General features: G+C 40.5%; 1 protein-coding gene across 1 annotated transcript in view; it reads right to left on the bottom strand.

The window, feature by feature from the left end:
- The window catches only part of COL25A1 (collagen type XXV alpha 1 chain), a 469,301-nt gene that overhangs the window by 39,106 nt on the left and 407,099 nt on the right, over window positions 1-23,096 (bottom strand). The window contains exons 19-25 of the mRNA XM_075608347.1: window positions 13,681-13,743; window positions 12,959-13,027; window positions 10,738-10,782; window positions 8,504-8,548; window positions 8,256-8,333; window positions 7,613-7,636; window positions 1,352-1,396 (exon numbers count right to left, since the gene is read on the bottom strand). Coding sequence (XP_075464462.1) covers window positions 1,352-1,396; window positions 7,613-7,636; window positions 8,256-8,333; window positions 8,504-8,548; window positions 10,738-10,782; window positions 12,959-13,027; window positions 13,681-13,743 — 369 coding nt within the window. The remainder of the gene's footprint in view (window positions 1-1,351; window positions 1,397-7,612; window positions 7,637-8,255; window positions 8,334-8,503; window positions 8,549-10,737; window positions 10,783-12,958; window positions 13,028-13,680; window positions 13,744-23,096) is intronic.

The raw sequence follows: 23,096 nt of genomic DNA, 5'->3' as shown, positions 1-23,096 counted from the left end.
AGGTCATTAACAAAAGTTTTCCAGCTAGGACTAACCAGTGCCAAGGATTTGCACCACACTTATTGTTGGAAAATCTCTAATTCATTTCAATAGAATCGATCTTTGAAAAATATGACAATGATTTTTTTTTTTAACTAGTTTTGCAGCCAAAAGTCTTTGGTAAAAACAGTATGGAAAATAGCTGAAGCGCTCAAATGCAGGTATATCTCAAAATGATAATAAGCCAGACCACTGTACCAGGGTACTAACAATTGATATAGTACCTATTGTGTCATATAATGGGTACTATCCTCCTGAAGACAGGTGGTGTGTTGTGCAACCCACTCACCATCAGTCTCATTGGCAGGTTCCCCTGAAAAATATGCAAATACTCACATCCTGGTAGGGCAGGCAGGCAGGCTGTGCAGCTACTCAATGCAATACAGGGAAAAGGGAGACCAAAAAGCGCACCAGCACAAACGGAGCAGGAAGAAACCAGGACAAAAAAATGATTAAAAGGGCACTTTAATGTGGCAAAAGACCCATCCAATGCATTTCGAACGTCGCAGCGTTCTTTTTCCTTGAAAGTGCCCTTTTAATCATTTTTTTGTCCTGGGTTCTTCCTGCTCCGTTTGTGCTGGTGCGCTTTTTGGTCTCCCTTTTCCCTGTTTTGTAAAAACAGAACACAACCTTTGTCTTTGGGAATGGAGGGTCAAATCTCAGTTGGAATTTTCAACCAATTCTGTGTAAAAGAAGGCATTTGGCTAAGTAGCACTTTATACAATTGACAGGTAATGAGTGTTTTATGTTAGGGTCTTTGGCAATCCTTTGACTTCAGTCAGAAACACTGAATTAGAATCCCAATTTGTAGTCAGATGCATGAAAGCAACTCCATCCCCAAATGGCAGACATCACATCACAAATTCAACGTACTGAATACATGATGATATTGTTTTCAAAGAGAAGGACATAGCTCCAGCAGGAATGTATACAAGAAAATGTCACATCAACAATAATGTTATGGCAAAGGTCTGTTACTGTATATTGTCTTATATTTTTCTAAAAGCTGTAGTGCCACCTACATGAGTACGTGCTGTAGTAGAGTGAATGTCAGCAGAACCACCAATGGAATCATGGCAGGAACTTCAATGGAACATTCTGTTAGCTCCCACTTGCAGACTAAGGAATGAAGTCTATTCAGTGCATTATGCTGGGGGGAGAGTTTGAAGTCCCTTATAATTTTATTTAACTATGGGGGGATGGGGATGGAATTAACTTTTGGCTAACCTACTGTAGATGCTAAATAGGTGGCACTGCTGCTTCAAACTATTTTATTGTTATAAACCTAATCAAATAAATAAAGAAAAAGCACCTTTTGTCCTTGCAAACCAGTGGGCCCGGGTGGACCAGGGGGACCCTGTTAATAAACAAAAAGCAAGTTAATAGCAGTGAATAAGAAAACACCAAGAAGTTTAGTTTCTGACAAAAGAGCAATGCAATTGGTTACATTAAACAAAGAAAACTAATGATGAGTGCCACTTTTGGGGAGCATTTAAGACATACACACTGAGACAATGCAACACTTAGGACAGACCTTAAACCACAGTGACAAAAAATAAATGTTAACATGTATTTCTTCCTCGGTCCTACAGTACCATACACCCTCTAAACAACTCCCCACACCTACTAAGGCACTGCAACGATTATCAAACACTATTTTCTATTTCTAAATCATGTTTCTGTTCTTGTCCATATTACTTTGTAGTGTGATTTTAAATAAAAAAAGATGAAAAATAAATGTTAACATAACTACAACTCTATTGTGCACATAGATATTTCAAGTTATCATTATGGTCACAGTGCTAACCTCAAGCAATCACTGCATGTGTACATATTCTCACATGACAAGAAAATCTCATGGACAATACTTACTTTGTGCTTTCTCCCTGTTCTGAAATTCATTACTCACATCAGATTCAAAAAGATAAAACAGCATAATATATATTATATATATGTAGCCCCCTTTCCCCCGTGTCTAGGGAAACTACGTGTGGTGCGTTACCTTCGTGGATTATAGGAGGCCTGATCCTCCGCTGAAGGGAGCATGGGGTGACCTGGTTCTATCTGGTGAATGCGCCTCCACCTGTGAGGCATCCTAGCACCGCTGGATAACCCCTTCACAGGACCCAATACAATTAAATAATGCACACACCGGCATATAACAATTGATTTACTGAACATATAACTAATAACACAATACTATGCGACCTCGCACGGGTGTACCCACACAGTGCCCCCACTGTTCAACCACCAAGAGGGACTAGTAGGAGCCACTGAGATGGGCACATGCGGCCTGTGCCCAGTACCCGTTGCTCCTTTGGGACGTGCCCCTTGGTCTTCATTTGGCCTAGAAGAGGCTCGTCGGACCCCTCTGGCTCACTGGCCAATGTTACAGTCTCTGTTTCAGGATCATCGTCTCCTACTTGCGGAATGGGTAGCAGATGGTTGCGGTGCCAGACCTTTACCCTACCATCCGCGTCTCGTATGTGGCCGACAGGGAGGCCCGGCACCTCGGACTCTACTTTGAAGAATCCATCGCGCCAGCGGTCGGCCAGCTTGTGTTTGCCGGGTTTCCCTAGATTGCGCAGGAGCACAGCGTCTCCAGGCCGAAGTTCCCAATGGCGGACCTTGTGGTCATACCATCGCTTGTTGCATGCATTCAGATGGGCTGAGGCATTTTTACGTATTTGTAGTGCGTCCTGTTGGCTACCCCATTGGTAGATACCCTCAGACGGATGTTCACAGGCAGTCGTGCCTCTCGTCCGAACATCATGAAATATGGAGTGAATCCTGTGGACTCATGTCTATTGTCCTCCACTCTGCCTTGTGGGAGCCCTTTAGGGTGCCGAGCATGTCAAGTAGGATCCGAGCATGTCAAGTAGGGTGCCGAGCATGTCAAGTAGGATGTCAAGTAAGATGAACCTCTCCGGCAGAGCATCTCCCTCCAAATGTTATGGAGTCATTCTGGACTTGTCAATATTGAGCAGCTTCAGCAACTCTCAGATGAGCTTGCTTTCGAAGTCCCGTCCTTGATCCGAGTGTATGCGATTCAGTAGCCCATAGTGTACGAAATACCTCTCCCGTAGAATCTTAGTTACCGTGAGGGCCTTCTGGTCCTTGGTGGGGAAGGCTTGGGCGTAGCGGTTCATGATTATGAGCACATTCCCGATACCCCTCAAGTTTGGCTCAATACACAGGAAGTCCATGCAGACGAGGTCTAGGGGACCAGACCTCTTCAGATGGGCAATTGGAGCTGCTCTGGTGGGCAGTGTTTTCCACTTGCAAACATCGGCGGCAATGGTGTTCTACTGATTCCCTCATCTTGGGCCAGAAGAACTGGTCTCGTATTAGGCCGAAGGTCTTGTCCACTCCCAGATGTCCATGGTCATCATGTAGGGATCGTAGGACCATATATTGTAGGTTCCTGGCTAGAACCAGCTGCCTTCTATCCGGATGATTGTGGAAAGGAATCACCCGATAAAGTAGACCCTTATCAATCTGAAACTTATCCCATTACCACATTATAATGGCGACCGTGTCGGTGGGAGCACGCTTCATCAATGAGGGTTTGTCTTGTTGGATGGCATGGCATATAGGTCTAGCTACTGGATCCCGCATCTGGCACGTCACCAATTCGTTCCAGGTGATGATGGTATCTTTGGTGATATTCATATTAAATTGGCATCCCAGTGATTCGGCAACTCTCAGCTCAGAGAACGCCACTTTGCCCTCCACTATGGCGGCAGTCGAGCACATGGCCCGAATCCCAGGTCCAGGAATTTATTCCCAAGGCTGTCGTTGGAAGTTACACTCAGTCCCAGACTTCAGGACAGAGCATCGGCTCCGACATTTAGGTGCCCCGGCTTTACTTGAGGGTGAACTGCATAGTGCCGCCAACCACCTGTGGTCGGTAGCGTCCAACTTAGCAGAGGTCAGGATATATGTTAGGAGATTATTGTTGGTCCGCACCTCGAACGAGACTCCATATAAATAGTCGTGCAGTTTGTCGACTACCGACCACTTGAGGGCGAGGAACTCTAGCTTGTGGACAGGGTAGTTTTGCTCTGATGGTGTCAAGCTTCGGCTCACGTATGCCACTGGGCGGAAGACAGCAGGGTATTTCTGATGGAGTACCGCTCCTAATCCACTGAAATTAGCATCCACATGTAGGAAGTACAGCTGGTCAGGATCGGCGTAAGCCAAGTCGGGAGCTTCCGTGAGGCTTTTCTTGAGATCGACGAATGCCTTTTCGCCGGCGGATATCCATTTATCTCCAAAGGGTAGCTGTGCGGATACTGCAGAGAATCGTCTGTGTATATTTTCAGAAGATTGTTGAGGATCTTGACTTTGATGGAATAGCCTTCTACCAAGCGGCGGTAGTATCCACAAAATCCCAGGAATGACCATAGTTCCATCACAATTTCTGGTCTGGGCCAGTTCACCACGGCTTTGACTTTAGCGGGGTTTTTAGCCACTCTGTCGGTGGTCACTATGTGGCCCACATAGGTGACTGACGTACGGCAGAACCAGCATTTGTCCAAGTGCAATGTCAAGCCTTCCTTGCCCAGTCTATCTAACACCTTCAGCAGACGCTCCTCGTGCTCTTCTAGAGTCTTACCGAAAATGATGATATCGTCCAGGTAGACAAGGCATTCCTGTGGATTCATACCTCCGTTAGTCTTTTCCATCAAACTTTGGAAGGTTGCCGGGGCACCACAAATGCCTTGGGGCATGCGGGTGAACTGGTAGGACCCGAGGGGACAGACAAACGCCTTCTTCTCCTGGTCTTCTGAGCTCATAGGTACCTGGTAGTACCCAGATTTCAGGTCCAGCATGCTGAACCAATGGCTTCCTGATAATCCTTATATATTGTAACATTGATACATTACAAGCATGCCTGTAGGTTTCGACGTTTCGGGACCTTCCTAAAGGAACTGGCTGCCGATGCTCCCTTTTTAATAAAACCACCAGCGATATACTTTAGATTGTCCATTAAAAAAGGGCAACGTTTCAAAAACAATTGCAAGCCGCACATAACCAAAGTGCAGTACACATTAGTCATTTGGCCTTGCTTCTGTAAAGTAATTACTCAATGAAAAACACCACACTTGTGTTGAAAAACGGCAGGCTCGCACTTCTCTGGTCAATGATATTATGACATTTGTCTTATTGGTAAACATGAGACATAATCACAATAGCCATTTGATCACCATAATCAGATCAGGGCAGACATATTGTTTTAGTGAAAACTAAGGGTAAAGGGGATCTGGACAAAAGAGGGTTTTAGCCGATTAGAATATCTAATCATAACAACCACTGTATATGCTTCCATTATGGCATGATTCATTTATATTTTAAAACACTTTGCTTTGCTCACTGTGTCTGGGTTTTGCTATATTTGATGTGTCTCTGGTTTTTGGGTTTGCGATTTGGACATTTAGCAGAGTGTGGAACTGGGGCGCTCCCTGTAATATGTGGCTTATAGTTGTGGGACGCCTATGGACATAAAAAACTGTGCCAAACAATAAAAATTAATAAAAATTGTATACTGGCCCTTGGACATTTGCCTGTTCTGTACAGTAGATGGGTAAAGACTTTCACTTGTTCATGCTGTTGTTTCATTGACAATCTATCGGTGGTGGCTTTATAAGATGAATGTCCTGGTAGCTGGATCCCTGAGGAAGCTCTCCCAAGGGGCCGAAAATGTCGAAAGGCACTGGCATACGTGTAATATTACACTCTTATAATATATAAATCGATACAAAATGGTGTGCTAATGTTTTTTTTTTTCCTTTTCAATGTGGTTAATGGCGATCACCGGCCTTGCACCAACCTCGGTATATTCACCCATGATCTACACTTTAATTTTGGCATCCTGTAGATTTGATCATTTGCAATTATTGGGAAAACCCCAACCATTGTTGAGTTTCGCATCCGCTTCAAGCATTTTTTTGTGCATATATTAAGCCCTTCGTCTTTTAATAAACGCTCTACACTCCCTTCTGAACTACACTCCCTTATCTTCATTCTACAGCTCCCAACCACCTGATGCTATTGACAGACACATGTATTCCCCAAAACTTCTGTGCAAGAGAACCTTGCGTGCGGATCGAGCCCCTACAAATGTTTGCACATAAAACATAGTTTCATAGAAGCTTTTTCTTCCTCCCTTATCTAGTTGCGAAACAATTTTTCTGTATACCACTAGAGGGAAACGTAGAAGCATCATTAAAAGAGATGCGCTGATTCAAAGCAAATTGTTGAACACATGATAAGTTAAAGGAGCAAATAAGAATTTTTTGTAAAGCTCACATTTAAACACAAGTCATTTTAAGCTCCTTTTAGGAAACGTGAGTCCTCCCAGGGCTACCTCCTGTAAATACATGGGCGTTGTGTACTGTAGACCAGGTGCTTTTCTATAGATGCACCCACTAAACTAGTTAAATAAACATTGCCAAAGAGACAGAGCTGCTGCTTTTTTGCCAGTCTCTTCTACAGCTCTTAGGAGAACCTCGGTTTGTATGGGGCACACACTTCATGCAAGTCCAACATGCTTAACATGCTGCTAACAAGGGAGTCCTACAAATTCCTATCTATCTTCTAATGCCATCAGATTACTTTAAACATTCAAGATACTCTTAAAGCCATTTTCTCTATTGTTTGAAGCCGCCACTCAGGGCATTTTTGGCCGAGAAACCCCACTGAAGTCGTTGGGTATTTGGATGGCAAAAGGCCTGAAATGACCCCCTTAGCGGGCAACACACTCTTCAATCTTAACTCATGCAGCTATCTGCTCTTGTTTCCTGCCTTTCTATTAAAAGAACATCCAGTTCAACTTTGATTAAAAATACCTGTAAACACTTGGCAGTGTCACTGGCATTGTTAAAATGTAATAGCAAACTTTTCATTTTCTCGGTTCCTTTGGACAGTTTTTAATGCAGCTTCTGCTCCTGCAGCATCAGGATAGGTAATTCAGTCCAGCATTTGATTTAGTGTATTAAGCTTGCTCAAATTACCAATATTACCATTCCCTCACCATTGAGTCTTTTCGCTAACAAATCTTCATTTATGTGCATACATTTTCCTTTTATTAAGGTTCTGCTAAACAATCCATATCTCCCCTAAATCTTCTCTAAGAGCTTACCCTGCTTTATCCTTTGCATTGGCCTTATTCTCTAAACATAAGCATGTGCATATGTACATATGGTTGTATGTAGGAACATCATATTTCAATATTGCCGCGTGATGTCACTGTGTGACGTGTTTGTTAAGCTAATGGGCTTAACTTGGAATGATAATTAAAACAGGCAGCTATATTTTCTCCATTGACTGTGCATAAATGGTCCTATATTCATCCTGTATGTTGTGCATTGCTTTGTAACGTGTTCATGTAATAGCTATTCTAATACAAAATGTATGTGAAAATGACAGAGCCAAGTAAAATCAACGGTGCACCCATATATTCCTACGTATTACAATCAACAAAAGGGTTATAGCCATGCACAGGAAGACGGTCACACACTACACAGGGCTACACAGTACACAAAACAGCACACCATGCAGGTAGAGTTACCGTAACAGTTATGGCGGTAATCCTCTGATGAAAAGATGTAGCAACGAGAAACAAGAGTGCATTTATTATTACAGGTTACTGCTATATAAAATTATTTCTTCCAGAATTACAAAAAAAAATATGTAGCTTTTTGTGTTTTCTGTGGAAAGTTTGACCAGTTAAAAAAGATTTAGTGGGAATGATAAACGTATACAGGATGAAGTTCCAACTCCCAATTGTAAGTTAAAAAACGGTTTTGCAGAAAGAGTTTAATTCTATCACTCCACTTATGCCTAAATCCCAAATGCACCCAAGGAAAAGCTTATCCGTCACATATGAAATACTTGTTACTACCTGCGCTTACTTCTGGCATCAACTGAAGCTAGCAATAAATCATGTCTGTCCTCAGCAGATGATGTCAGACAATAATCAAGAGAATATCAGTATATTTCAGCTAGCCAAGAGTACTCAAAGAGACATTAAGAGAGACAGAACTGCTTAAAGACTGCCGGAGAATCAGTTTGATTAATGCACTCCACAAAACAGTGCAGTTAATAAAGATACCTACGGAACAAAGTCTATTTCACAATGCAATTGTGGTCGTAAATTAGAATAAAATGATGTTCCTACAGTTGTACATAGTTACAGGTTTTTTTCTCCATACCTGCAAAGCTTCCTGAATATTTCCATTGTAATCTATGATCTCAGTTGCGCCTTGATCCCCTTTTTGTCCTGGTGGCCCCTACAAGAGAGTTTAACAATCATATGATTGTGTTATATTTTCAAACATTACATGTTACAGACAGCGGTGGCCCTGTAAAATGAAACTGCAGCCTACCGGCAGCAGGCAGCAGGCAGCGGGAGAACTTCAAGAATATAAAAAATACGTGTAAAAAGAAAGAGGTAACTTACTCTGGGACCTATAGGACCAGAATCTCCTCTGTCTCCAGAATCTCCCTAAAATGACATATACAAGTGTGAATGAAAAGGGAAGGAAAGTGCAATAGTGAGAACCCACATTTAAGCCTAGATTTAGTAACCAGTGCTATGATACGTCGCTTTACAGTCCACACAAATGAACCACACACCTTAGCACCACTTAGTAAAATTGGTCCTTTGTGTCATTAGTATTTCCTATTGTAGAAAGAAGGATAAACGGTCCAATATCCCTTATCAGTATGTATGTTAGTAATTAGGCTACAAGCATATGCTGAGGACAAGGATAAGCTCCTCCTTCCTGACAAGTGGTAAATACTTATATGGCACACATCTTCTCTGCCTGTGTCTCCTCCTTTTCAGTCCTTTATTTTGTGGGTGGACCTACATTATATGGGCCCTATAGCAGCAGACAGAGAAGTCTCACCCAAAATAAAGTTGCTGCCTTGCCACAATCAGTCATATACCACTTTTGCCATATGGATGCACACTTCATTATTGTTACATTGACCCATTAGTCTTTCAGTGGCAGAGAGTTACACAGCATTCTAAAACATGCTTCCGCCATTCTCCACTTCAGGGGTGCTCAACCCCGCTCCTCAAGCCGCCAATAGGTCAGGTTTTCAGGATATCCCAGCTTCAGCACCGGTGGCTCAATCGGAGGCTCAGATTTCCTCTGATTGAGCCACCTGTGCTGAAGCAGAGACTGATTGAGCCACCTGTGCTGAAGCAGGGACTGATTGAGCCACATGTGTTGAAACTGGTATATCCTGAAAAACCTGACCTGTTGGGAGGGCTTGAGGATAGAAGCTGAGGATAGGAGCTCTAGTTGGCCTTGGCAAACCTGTCGGTGGGACCTGTTATCAGTTATTGCGATGTGACAGAGTTTAGTGAATAGAGGTTCTATAGAACGGAGAAAAGGATATGGAACTGCACAACAGAGATGTCCAAAGCTTTCCAGTTCATGTTCATAAACATATCACAAAACAATACAAACATTGCAGGGGATAAGATATAACAACAATTGAAAAAAAGTAGTTTTGTAAGCATTTTAAAATAAATTTTAAGTCGCCTCGTGAATGTTTGTTAACACCGTAAATTGTGACTTGGCGTTATTTTTCGCAACAGTTGTTTATTTTACTGCATGGCAAGTATTTTTCCCTCCTCTTTCTCCTATCTTAGTTGGTCCATAAACAGAAAGGTCTTGAATAAGTATATACTATCTATCTATCTATCTATCTATCTATCTATCTATCTATCTATCTATCTATCTATCTATCTATCTATCTATCTATCTATCTATATATATATATATATATATATATATATATCTATATATATATATAACTGTATATATATATATATATATATATAATATATATATCTGTAAAGCGCTGAGTACACTGTGGGCACTATATGAATAAGGATGGAAGAAATGAGACAAACAGTAACTCTCAGAGAACATGCCGCAAACGAAGATTTTCACATTCTCACACACAATGTCAAATCTTTAGTCTCATGTGTGCGCCCTTATTCAATGTGCTATGAAGCCAGGGGAGCTTGCTTTGCATCAGATAATGCCCAACCTCAGGTCGCTTCTATCATTTGCCATTCACATTTTCAGTGTCTGCTGTAAACCAAAATCCCTTCCTGTACAAGGATATGGAATGAATGGAAGATGAGGTGGAACGGGCTTGTGTGATACATGATCCTCGCCTATAGCCATGCACCCGTATCTCCCAACTCGCCTTCATTATGTCACTGCCATTGTCATCTTCATCCCCTTCTTACACACTTTCATTTCTCCCATGAAAAACAAGGGGTCCATCTCACACTAAATCATGTTGCCAAGTGAAGCTATGACCTGGGGTCTCACAGTAAGCAGGACACAAACGGGGTACATCTACTTGCACTTATGTGCTCATGCCACAAGGTGGAACAACTGGGATATCTTAAGTCATTAGATGGGAATGAAAGGGAAGGGTTTCAACTGTTTGTCCACTTTGACTATATATTAGACAGAAGTTGGTAAGGAAGAGGGCACAGAAGTGTATGTTATATTTGAAATGCTCATGCAATCAGATAACTAACATGCAAGTAATGCGTATAGACACATATTCATGTCCCTGAAACACACCTCCATCAGACTTTTTCAATGAACGGGATGAAACTACATAAGCATGGAAGTAGCTGGCGTAAGTGCTACTAACCTTTGACCCCTTGGGGCCTCTATTTCCAGATTCACCTGGCTCCCCCTGTTACATGTACATTTCAGGAAAGAAGGCAAAGAAAAAGTTACAGAGAAAGCAGCAGAGGAGTTAGCCATGGCTTCAGTAGTTACAGAATTTAAGAATGCCGTTTCCATGGTGAAAACATGCCAGCGAAAGGTGATGCGTAAAAAAAGTACGATTAGGGACAATGCATAGTAATAACTCTACACACAGTAATTACATTCAGATTCTGCTTTAGAATAGAAACCATCAGGTTCATTCCATTGCTCCCAAATACCACGTGACCGATACATTTGTGTGTGGGTCTAGATAGGTGCATTTCAGAGCGTTTTCTTATTACATTCACTTTGTTTCTGCATCTCTGTTTAATGTCACGCTCTGACCTTTTATTCTGCTATGCACTTGCAAAAGGTGGACGATATTTGAAATCACTTATTACTCAGCACAGTGATGTACCTTTGCAGAACAATGTGCCAGTCCCCGGGTTAGAGGGTCGTGCAACAGTCCCTACCAAATCCGTGCAAGCATGAAATAAATATTGATTCTATTTTAAAAATGATGTTGAACAGGAAGGCTATACAACTCGAAAAGTAAAGAGACTGCCAAGTGGGAAAAAGGACATTCAAGATGAGAAAAAGTGACAACTCAACTGTGACCAATGTTTGACAAGAAACATTTAGAATATGTTGGGGTAGCTTTGAATGAACAAAAACAGGAGGACAGCAGGAAGGCCGTCCGCAGATCGCTATGCAATTTTTTTTTTAGCATGATGAATTATTAGGTGTCACTGTACATATCATGTGCACATCCAACAGAGTATTACAGTAAATCAGGATTTATAACACTAGGCACATTGCTAAAATAAGGTGTTGCCGCAATAGCTGCCAAAGAAGATCATATGCATAAAACAGTCATCTGGATACCAAAATCACAGACATGCGGGATGAGACAATAAATTGTAACAGCCACAACCATGCTATCCATTGGTATTCAGCCAAGGCTGGGAATTTATAAGCTGCGAGGGATACACTGGATCCCCGTAATCCAATGTGAAATATGTTAGGTATATACATCAATTTATGGTTTATGGAAATCTAAAAAAAAAAAAAAGAACAATCCAGGATATATTATGTCAGAAACAGAGAATGTCATTGTTTGGATTCCATTCAAAGCAGCAGTTCATGTTTGAAGTGTGAACTACAATGTATCACAATATGGCAATGATAACAAAAATATTTCTTGTGAAGAAGCATTTTACCTCTGTTCAGTCACTTCATGCAAATCAGACAAATCTAAGCAATCTGCCCCCAGCTTTTATCAAGACCAGGCTTAAATCTACCAGTAGGTTCACCAGATGGGTGAACTTTTCGTTGAATTTTACGAACCGGGGTTAAAAGCTGCACTTTTGTTTAGTAAAAATGTGAAAACGTTGCCCAAACAAATGAGCCCCATGTTAAAAATTATTGTGCAGGTCACATGATCCAAATTCGGGTCACATGACGCTTTGGCTGCTACCATTTTTGCCAAAAAAAAAACTAGTGAAAAGTGGCAACATTTGCAAAATGGTGGTGAAATTTGTGGAAATAGTGAAATTTCACAAAAACGTTAAATGGTATTTTAAGACATTCACACATCTCTATTGAGGACAGTGTGTTTGTTGCTGTTACGAGGTATGCCTATAGACTAATCACAGTGCCTTCCCATGGCAGTTGGTAATTATACTACACATAGCACAGTTTTCAGTGGGGTTCTTTCCAATTCCACATGAAGTACAATTTTGTTTGCCTCACTACTGCTTACATACAGTATTGTGCACTTATGTTAACATGCTGAGTGCGATAGAAATATGTCTTTAGGCAAATGGGCAGCACAAAGTCAGTTATCATTAAGTAACTCATGCTAGGAGGACTCAAGTAAGTAACTCATGCCAGCTGTGGAGGACTCGTTCAGTGATAGAGAGGGGCAGCTGGAAGCCAAACAAGATGGCAGTGGGTATTGCAAGAACCAAGTGAGGTTTCTAAGTACTCTCCAGACTTCTTCAGTAGTGGATTGTCATGCAATGCATTGCAGCCTTACACGCCTATAGGGGTAATACTGATGATATTCTAAGCAGAGGTTTGTCAAAGGCTTTATACAGACGTAAAAAAAAAAATCTCAGCAAATCGCAAAGCTTCCACACCTGAAAGTCAATTGTACTTACCTTTGAACCGGGTACTCCGGGGCCACCTCTCTCCCCCTTTCCAATAGGTCCTACTTCTCCTCGCTCTCCCTGTTCATGAAAATAGTCAAATGTAATCTTTACTTTAAGATCTAGTAGTTAGATCAGTCATTCTCAACTGTGATGTGTCGTTCCTCCAAGGTAGGACCCAAAAATGTATAGAGCAAGACAGAATTGTGAGGAACACATAAAAAAATGCAACATCAACATAAAATGAAAAAAACAAAAACAAAACTAGAAAATGAAAACAGTGCATTTGAATTTATATCAAAGAGAAGGAATAAATTCAGAAAATTGAAGATAAGTGAGGAGTATCACCATGCAAAAAAGGCTGGCAGGCATCAATCCCGCCCCCTTCTCGCTGATTAATGTAAACATTGGTTCACTTTTAATGTGTTTGGAAGGTATTTTTATACCACCTAACCTCGGTAACACCAGAGTTAAAAAGATAAAATTGAAAGAATCCCCACCAACTTTAAGCCTGAGCCTGTATTGGCTCTTCTTAGATATTTGTAGTGTATTTTTTGGCCGTTAGGAGTAATAACAATTTTTTTTAGACCTCAGGTGCAAGACCAGTTTTTACTCTATAAACAGCACATTACTCTGACTCATAGAGTAACTCTAAATCTGCCCCACAATACACTACCTTACAGAACAATTGTTAAAAGAGCAACTGGAAGTAGATGAGATCAATTATTCCTTACCTTGGTTCCAGGTAAACCTGGCAGTCCGGGCTCTCCCTGAGGTCCTAGGAAGCCTGGCTCTCCCTTTGAAAATAAAACATTACAGATATTAAAGTTATTGTATCCCAGCTCATGCGTAATTCAGAATGTGTGGCATATATATATATATAAGAAACAATGTACTTACAAATTACACTATGGGATCGGAGAACCATCTTTTATGCCCCTTATTAGGGTCATGTTCGTGTTGAAATGTTGGTTCTCTGATCCAATCATGTAACCAGACCTGTCAAATCTCTGAGACGTTATTGCAACCATTTTCTTATCTTCTCACCATGGACACCGGCATTAATTAGTTAATGTAAACATTCCTTATTTTTCTTGTACTCTATGTGGCCTGATAGTCTCTATTTTAACTAATTATAACATAGCATTTAAAATGCTTGGCCCGGCGGCACTGGAAATACGCCGGGCCAATATTGGACATTGGGTTCAAATGGAAGTCGGGCTGGGCCCTCCTCTGTGACCTAACTGGGCCCTACTGCACCACCTAACTCGGCCCTTCTTCACCCTCCTCCACACCCGACTGGATCCTCCTGCACCACTTGACTAGGCCCTCTTCTGCCGCTGGGGCAGTGTCTCCCTACCGCTGCCGGGCCTGCAGCTACTTAGATCCCCTTCAAGTGCTGAGGACCCGGTAACCCTCCCCCACTCCACAATACTTCAGTAATACTTCCAACATGCCAATAGAAACAAAGTTATCCATGACTTGAAATCAGTGTTGTACTGAAAAATTGGAATAACACTTTTTGTTGACCGTTCAACTTGGCACCCTTGTTCATGGATTAGTACAGTCACACATCTTGTTTGTCAATACATTCATACCATAGCAGTGTAAGTGGAATGAACAGAAAAAAACTCCAGTTCATTTCTGCAAAAATAAGTAAAATAGTTTTCAAACATAATAACATGCAAGATGCAAGGGTATTAGTCAAACACAAAGCCAGAGAATACTAATATCAACAATTTCAGCTAACAGAAGATAGAAGGAAAGATGTTGCAATTCCTTCTAGCAGGAAGGGAGTTAATTTAATGACTTTCTACACAACAGTCCTACAAATGTAATATGTATTAAAGAAAGAGCAGAGTGATAGAGGGCACGGACAAAAGGATAGAAACATTATAAGCGCAGTGCATGTGTTTCTTATCGCTATTAGTGAAAGCAGTAACAACATGACCAGCAGTAACAACATGACCAGCAGTAACAACATGACCAGCAGTAACAACATGACCAGCAGTAACAACATCAATATTGTAGTATACAAGTAACAATAGCAATAGTGCATTGTACAAGTACAGTAATAACAATAACAATAGTGCAGTCTACAGGTGGTCACAATAGTAAATGACGAAACTCCGAAATGTAACTGTGATGTGTAAAGTAATGCCAAAATCACAAACACTAGCTCTTTTGTTATTTACGACTATTTATTATTAAAATTGTTACTATATGTTTGTAATTGTATACTTTGTGTATGTATGTATGTATGTATGTATACTGTAGGCTACTAGAGTACTTCAAAAGTGTACACAATTGATTTCTAAGTCTTGTCACGAACCGTTTATTGCCGCCATATTATGGCTTGGGTGACCAGATGTCATGGTTTAGACGGGACAGTCCCGTTTTTTTCTGCTCTGTCCCAGTGACCCGTCCGTTTTAAAAATGTCCCAGTTTTTGGTTGCGGTCCCGGCTTTCAAGGGAAGATGACGGCGGTGAGCGGAAGATGCGGCGACGAGAGCGGAGGATGTGGTGGTGAGCATAGGAAGTGGTGGTAAGCGGAGGATGCCGCGGGGGCGGAGATTAGAGGATGCCGGGGATGGAGATTGGAAGATGCCAGGGGCGGAAACTGGAGAATTCCGAGGACGGAGACTGGATGATGCCGGGGGGCGGAGATTGGAGGATGCCGGTTGCAGAGATTGGTTGGAGGATACCCTGGGCGGAGATTGGAGGATGCCGGGGACGGGTGGAGATTGGTTGGAGGATACCCTGGGTGGAGATTGGAGGATGCCGGGGACATATTGGAGGTTGCCAGCAGAGGAGGATGGAGGTGAGGGCAGGCTCGCCCTCAGAGTACCCGGAAGACAGGTTCTACCTCCGGTGACATCACTGACTGCCACGAGGAGATCGAGCTGACCTGTCTGGAGGTTGAGCAGAACTTTTGCTTTTGACAGATCCCAACCTAGCAGAGGCAGAGCTACTAAATAAGTAAGCATAATAAACAACCTATTTCCTTGATCTGTAATGCCATTTGTATTAAAGGACAGTAGAAAAAATATGTTTCAGATTTCTGGCTGCAAAGTGGTTGGTTTTATTTCTGATACATTATTTAATAGAATTTTTTATGTTGATGTTAAACTTCAACCAAGGCATCGTTTGTGGTTTTTCCTTTTCTTACTTATATATGCTGCTGTTGTCTGGAAATATCTACATTTATTTCATGCCTTTATGTTTTTACTAAAATTACACATCAAAGAGGTGATGGGTTTACATGGATCACATGTGAATTACAAACCATAGGATGCTGAGTTTTGTAAGAGAAGCTCTTCCTCTTTTTTTCAACACTTACAAAAAAAATATTGAGTGACTGGAGTTTTGAGATGTGTTGAAGCCGATTAATGATTAAACTATATTGAAACAGATTGTAATTGCAGTGTACTGCCTTACTTGCAGAAAAGCATAGAAATTGTTTTTAGAGAATCTTCTATTTTTCTTTGAAACATTGAAAAGTATGTATGAAATTGTCTAACTCGTTTTAGCAAGTTTTCTATTGTGTTATTTATTCTGACCAATGTGTGAAGGAGTATCCCGCTTCCCCTTCCTTAAACTCACTGTTTCCTATTAAAAGAAAGTGTATTATATAATGCAAACCTTTTACAAGTTATTTGCCAAGATTTGTATGTGCTAAAACATAAAGGTTTCACTTTCACTGTTTCTGGAATGTCTGGAGATATGTGCAGGAGATATGGTTAATATCTGTTTTTTGTTGCTGATTATATGCATTTAAAGTATAAAGTATATCTAGTCTCTTGCCTACCTACTTAATGCAGCTGTATTATCATTTTACAAATTAGGAATATTAACCCCAATGTATTCCCAAAATATTAATAGACTTGTTGGTCCATTTAAATTGATTTTCCATTCTAATCTCGTCTAGCTTCTTGGTAAAATGTCACAGCTTCTGATTTTTCAAAGTTTATCTTGAATTCCAAGATTTTCTAGAATGCCAAGATCTTATCTATTAATTGTGAAATAACAGCTTTAGGGTTTGATATAAGGAACAGCATACCCATCTGCAAGTGCAGGGTCTTTTAGTTCATTTTACTCATGTTTTAGAAGCGGGTCTAGTGTAGGGTGACCAGATGTCCAGGTGGGAGAGAGACACTGTGGTGAGGGAATGAGACACACATGGGGAAGAGGGAGGGAGACACACTGGGGAGACAGGGAGGGAGACACACTGGGGTGAGCAAGGAATAGAGACACTGGGGTGAGCAAGGGAGAGACACACTGGGTGAGTGGGAGAGACACACTGGAGAGAGACACACTGGGTGAGAGGGCGGGAGACAGAGGGAGGCTGACACAGGCACAGAGGGAGAGAGACACACGGGGGGAGAGGAAGAGAGGCACTGGGGAAGAGGGAGGGAGACACTGGGGGGGGGGGGGGAAGAGAGACACTGGGTGAGCGAGGGAGAGAGACAGACTGGAGGGAGAGGGGGAGAAACACTGGGGGAGAGGGATGGAGACAAACTGGGGGGAGAGGGGGAGTAACACTGGTGTGAGCAAGGGAGAGAGACAGACTGGAGGCAGAGGGGGAGACCTCCTGAGGGAGAAGGAGAGATAAACTGAGGTGAACAAGGGAGAGAGACACTGGGGGGAGAGAGAAAGACACTGGGGGAGGGAGAGAGACACAATGGGGTGAGGGAGGGACACACTGGAGGAGGGAAAGAGAGAGGCACTGGGGGAGAAAGAGGGAGAGACTGCGGGGGGAGGAGAGAATGAATAATACAGCATAAATGGGGACACTATTAGACAAATATCATTATAAGATTTATTTGTAAGTGATGTAATTTGTTCTATAAATAATTTTTTTATGTGTCCTTGTATTTACTTTTTAATATTTGGTCACCCTATTTATGGCTGAATTATATATGATCCATGGAATATGTTTGAGGTGTGATCTTTGCAAACTACTTTTCAAATGTGTATTTGCAGTATATATATATATATATATATATATATGTTACGGTGGGTGAAAAAGGCAACAAGAAACCTTCACCGTATAAATATGTGTATGTGTGTATATATATATATATATATATATATATACATATATATATATATATATATATATATATATATATATGTATATATATATATATATATATATATATATAAAGCAGAAACTAGCCGTGTTAGTCCAGTTGCGATAGTGCAGAATAAATGAGTTCTTCAGTATTAGGTGATACCTTTTTTATTGGACTAACAATTTATGTCATAGGACAAGCTTTCGAGAGTTCTCCTCTCTTCTTCAGGTCAAGCAATACTGATTTACACAGGAATCAATGGCTAAAACAGTGTATAGAGAGAGAAAAACAAAAAAAACCCCAGATATTTACTGTAGATAAGGTAGGGTGTTAAGTGTTTTGAAGCCAGGAGACAGTGTCTTTGACTGAAGACAGTGTCTTTGAAGAACTCATTTATTCTGCACTATATATATATATATATATATATATATATATATATATATATATATATATATACATATACATATACATATATATATATATATATATATATATATATATATATATATATACATATACATATACACACACACACACATTTTATATATGCACACTTATATTTTGACATAACTAGCATTCTCACATGATCCTAGTAATATCAGGCAAAAAAAAAAACATTGACCCAAAATATAAGCCATGTTTTCTTTGCTTATCGCAAGTCAGTCAAAATTTGGAAGTCACAGACTCCAAGACTCCAAGACAACTTTAAGGTTATTATGATTTTTATATTAGGGATAAGTCAGACGACATTTGGTAATAGTAACAATGTCTTGAATGAATCTCTTGAATCGTGTTTTGGGGTAGGATCTACTCACCCTATATATTTATTGTACATGAAAGCTCATCAGCTTCCACCAAAGTCTCACTATATATTTGTCGACAATATCTTTATGACTTTGTCATAAATTGAAACAGGTGGTGAAAAACATAGATGTATCTCCTTGCAAACGCTAAGCCCTCGTGGATTATACCCAAAAGCCAAAATCTTGTATTGTGGTCTGCATATATCCTGCATCTGTAAATGTAAGTAAATGCAATGACTTATTGCCCAAATGTAAATAGTTGGAATAAATCTGGCTTTTAGAAAAGCAACAGCATGGCCCTGTAGGCTACCTATTTGACATCTGTTTTCAATGTTCAAGAGGCTACAAGAGTTCTCATTAAGGTGCAAGATGAAAATCGGTGCCAACATCCACATTAGCCTGGCAATCTTTTATCCAGGTTTAGATCGTCAGACAAAGCATTATTGTCTGTCAATTTAGGAAGACCTTTATTGCGTCGAACCTTGACTTCTTTAACTACCTGCTGCAATCCTTTCAATAAAAAAAAAGAGAGAGAGAGCTTTATCTAACAAGAATCTTAACTGTGCATAATGAAGTTACCCACCAACTCCATCTACAGGAAATTGTGTTGTGGGATGCAGGACAAAAAGAAATACTTTTAAATGTGTCCGGCAGATCTGGTTGATACTTCATGTGGAGCATTAGCAATGGTATTTGCAGGAAACACAGAAATATCTCAACTTGTACCGTACAGTTGTCAAGTAAGCTAAGGCGGGGTATGGATTAAGGGGAAGAGGTTATGGTAGGGAGATTGGCCAGAAAGGGGAGTACACCTTGGATTTAGACGAGATGGAGGAATGTCTAGTCTGCTACCCTAAGGTTGAGGTGGCAGAATTTTGGAGGAAGGGTTTTGAAGAAGGCTTTTGGATCCCCTTTTTGGCAAAAGAGGGTAGGGTTTTAAAAGGAATTTGATGTCTGTTTATGATCACATTGAGGCGGCTAAGCCTTAGTTGGAAAAAGAGGTTGCATTAGGATGGATGGTGGGTCTGTGTAGGGTACCACCGTTGGGTAATTAAAGGGTTTCACCATTGGTGGTTGTTCCAAAAAAGGAGGTGCTGTCAGGCTGATTCACCATTTGTTTTTTCCAGAGGGGGATTCAGTGAATGATGATATTGACAGGGGATGGTGTACGGTCAAATAGCATCTTTTGATAGAGCTATGGAGTGGGTTAGGCATTGTCAGAGAGGGGCACTATTGGCGAAGGCAGATATTGAATCAGCTTTTAGGTTGTTGCCCATTAACCTGGCTTTTTTCATTTACTGGGGTGTGAGGTGGTGGGCAGTTACAATATGAATCTATGTTTATCAATGGTGTGTGTGCGGTGTGTTGTAATTATTTTGAAATGTTTAGTTCTTTTTTGGAGTGGAGTTGAGGATCGTTTTGCACTATTTGGATGATTTATTTTGGGACCAGCAGGATCTGGAGTGTGCGAAAGGTTGTTGTTTGAGCTTCAACGTACGGCTACAAAGTTTAGGATACCATTGGCTCCAAAAAAAAGGACAATCCTGTAAGGATGTTGAGTCTATTGTGATAGAAATTGACACAGAGAGGATGGAGAAAAGGTTACCTGGGGGGAAGTTGAGGGAGATATGGCAGGCGGTAGGGTGCATAATGTTTAGGAAACAGGCGACATTGAGGGAATATATGTGCTGGAAGTCCAGGGTGGATTCTTACCATCTAGCAAGCTCAGGGATTGGGGGACCCACGGTTGGTCCCAGGGGATATCATAGGGGCATGCCCGGCTGGGGCATCGGGAATGCATGACGATTGACATGGGTTACGGGTCATGATGGAAAGGTTCATGAGCTCAAAGGTAGCTAGCTGTATGGTGAGAAGATGGGGTCCTCCAGCTAGTGTTAATAAAAGCTATGGCCATTTAAAATCTCAGTTTTAGTGTCACAGTGGTTTTATTATGTGGGAGGGTGTATGGAGGCTCCACTGGTAATGTGTTCTCCTCTAAACCCTAAGAAACTATTGATCTCTTCTTGCTTCATTATTTAACAGAAAGAAAATTGCTGCTCTGCCTAACTACCAGTGAGCAAAAGGACGTCTCCCTCAATTCTACAAGCTATAGCCACTGAAAGTACCTCCCAAGTGCAATGCTTTTGATTTTGAGAAAAATGTGATTTTGCAGATGTACCGTTGAACTCAAATCCATTATCCCCATGGTTCTCTGTTTATGTTTACGTTTTGTGCAGCACTGAACTTTCTGTGCATTATTACATCAACAGGAAGTAAACACTGGTAGCAGAGGATCTTAGAAACACAGGTGACTTGAGTTACAAACTAGTCCCTGGTCTGTGGGACAGGATGATCCAGTGCAGGGTTTATGGTTTTCCTTTTTCAGTAGAATAAAAGAACTACAAATCCCATGAAGATCTGGGAAAGAAGTTAAATGAGTAATGAATTGAACTGCTCTATTGGCACGGGTCAAGTCCAGATTCACTAAGCTGCTGCTTTGATTGAAATTTCCAAAATGTTTGAAAAACCTGCAAAAATACAGTTCAAACCTTTGAAACAAAATGCTGTAGTGAAACGGCTAAAAAATTGTTAAAAATTCGCTATTTGGCTTTTTTAAAGTGTCGAAACAAGAGTTCTCATCTTAGTTTTTGATTTTTTAAGTTCGTTCGAATTTTTGAAAGCAAAAATAATTGAAACTACTTAAACATACACTGCCCATTGATTTTTTTGCATTAAGCGAATTAATTGCAAACTTTTTCACCGAACCAAAAAGGGTTATATTGACAAAGTTTTCTAATGAGTGTAAGAAGCTGGCACATCTCTATCCTTGAATCAACTGTTTGCGAGCCTTCCAATAAAGTACAGATGTAGCAGACGTTACCGCCAGAACGTTATTTAACAGTAGGGCCATTTAAAACAATATTTAAGGAGATTAATTAACTATTATTAGATATTAATTATTTAATTATTAATTAATTATTATTAAATATTAACATAATTGAACACGTTATTTTGACAATTATTTCACATAAACGGGGTAATAACATCTGCTACAAGTCACATTACAACTATGTGTCAAAGATACAATAACATAACGTATAATCTCAAATGATGCACAGTAAGGTATAACACAGTAGAGGTTTACCATTCAGATAAAAAATAAGCACTTGGACACTATTTGAATAAAGCCAAAGAAGGAGTTTCTTGCTCAAAACAGATCTATTATATAAACCAAAGACATATTTGCCAGACGTACATACAGTATACAGTATGTGTGAAGCCTGGACAAGTATACAGCAGAAAGAAGTTATAGCACGGTGCAAGATATCAAAATAACTTTCAAGCACACCAACTTAATATTGTACCATGGGTGCCATAAGTGGATCCAACATAGTGAAGAATAGTCTGCAATGATTTCCACTTGCCTCAATTTGGCTCTCACCTTAATGCTTTCTAAGCAACCTCACAAATTTGGACTAATATCTGTTCATAGTAAATCCAGTGAGTGGAGTGATATTTGAACTTGGAAAGGCATCTAGTTTCACATCTTATGACAACACACAAAGCACTTCCTTATTATTTAAAGACCTGGATTTTTTTTAGCCTTCAGAGCACCAGCTGCGAACAAAATTGTAACCACCGTTAATTTATTTGAGGATTTACACTGCAGTTGGACAGAAACAGAGACTTTCTAACTTCTTACTGGCCATGTATGTCTCAATCCTGTGGTTATATTTTAAAAGCACACATAGTATATATGACCATTTCATACCCGTCTATTCTGCTTCCTGTGCCTGGAATATATTAGCACAAAATGTATGCCTAATAAAACAGCTTTACAATCATGCCACATAGAAGTAAGTTTAAGAAAATGCAGCAGATGGTAGCTATATTTGTTAAATACTGTAATGTATTTCCTGTTACTAAGCTTTGTTATTTGAAGTGTTCATTCTAATGCTTCTTGTGCAAGCGGTAATACCATTGGCCCTCAGACTGGTCTGCTTTCCAAGCCAATGCATATTTTGTGCCTAAATCACAATTGTACTGAATTTGTATTGTCCTGCAAGATACTCAACTGTCGAAATGGTTATCAGTTTTCTTTTTTGTTTTTTTTTTGCCATTTTTACAATATCACAAGATAGTACTTTTTATTGGAAAAATTTCATTTATGGGGGAGCAGAGAGCTGACTGATTTAAATACAGCTGAATAACCAAACACAAGTAGCAACAGTGCAAAAGTTCATTGGATACATGATGTAATAGGTACAGTTG

Source organism: Ascaphus truei, chromosome 1 (genome assembly GCF_040206685.1).
Source record: "Ascaphus truei isolate aAscTru1 chromosome 1, aAscTru1.hap1, whole genome shotgun sequence".
NCBI classification, from domain to species: Eukaryota; Metazoa; Chordata; class Amphibia; order Anura; family Ascaphidae; genus Ascaphus; species Ascaphus truei.
This window is presented reverse-complemented; position numbering and strand designations above follow the sequence as displayed.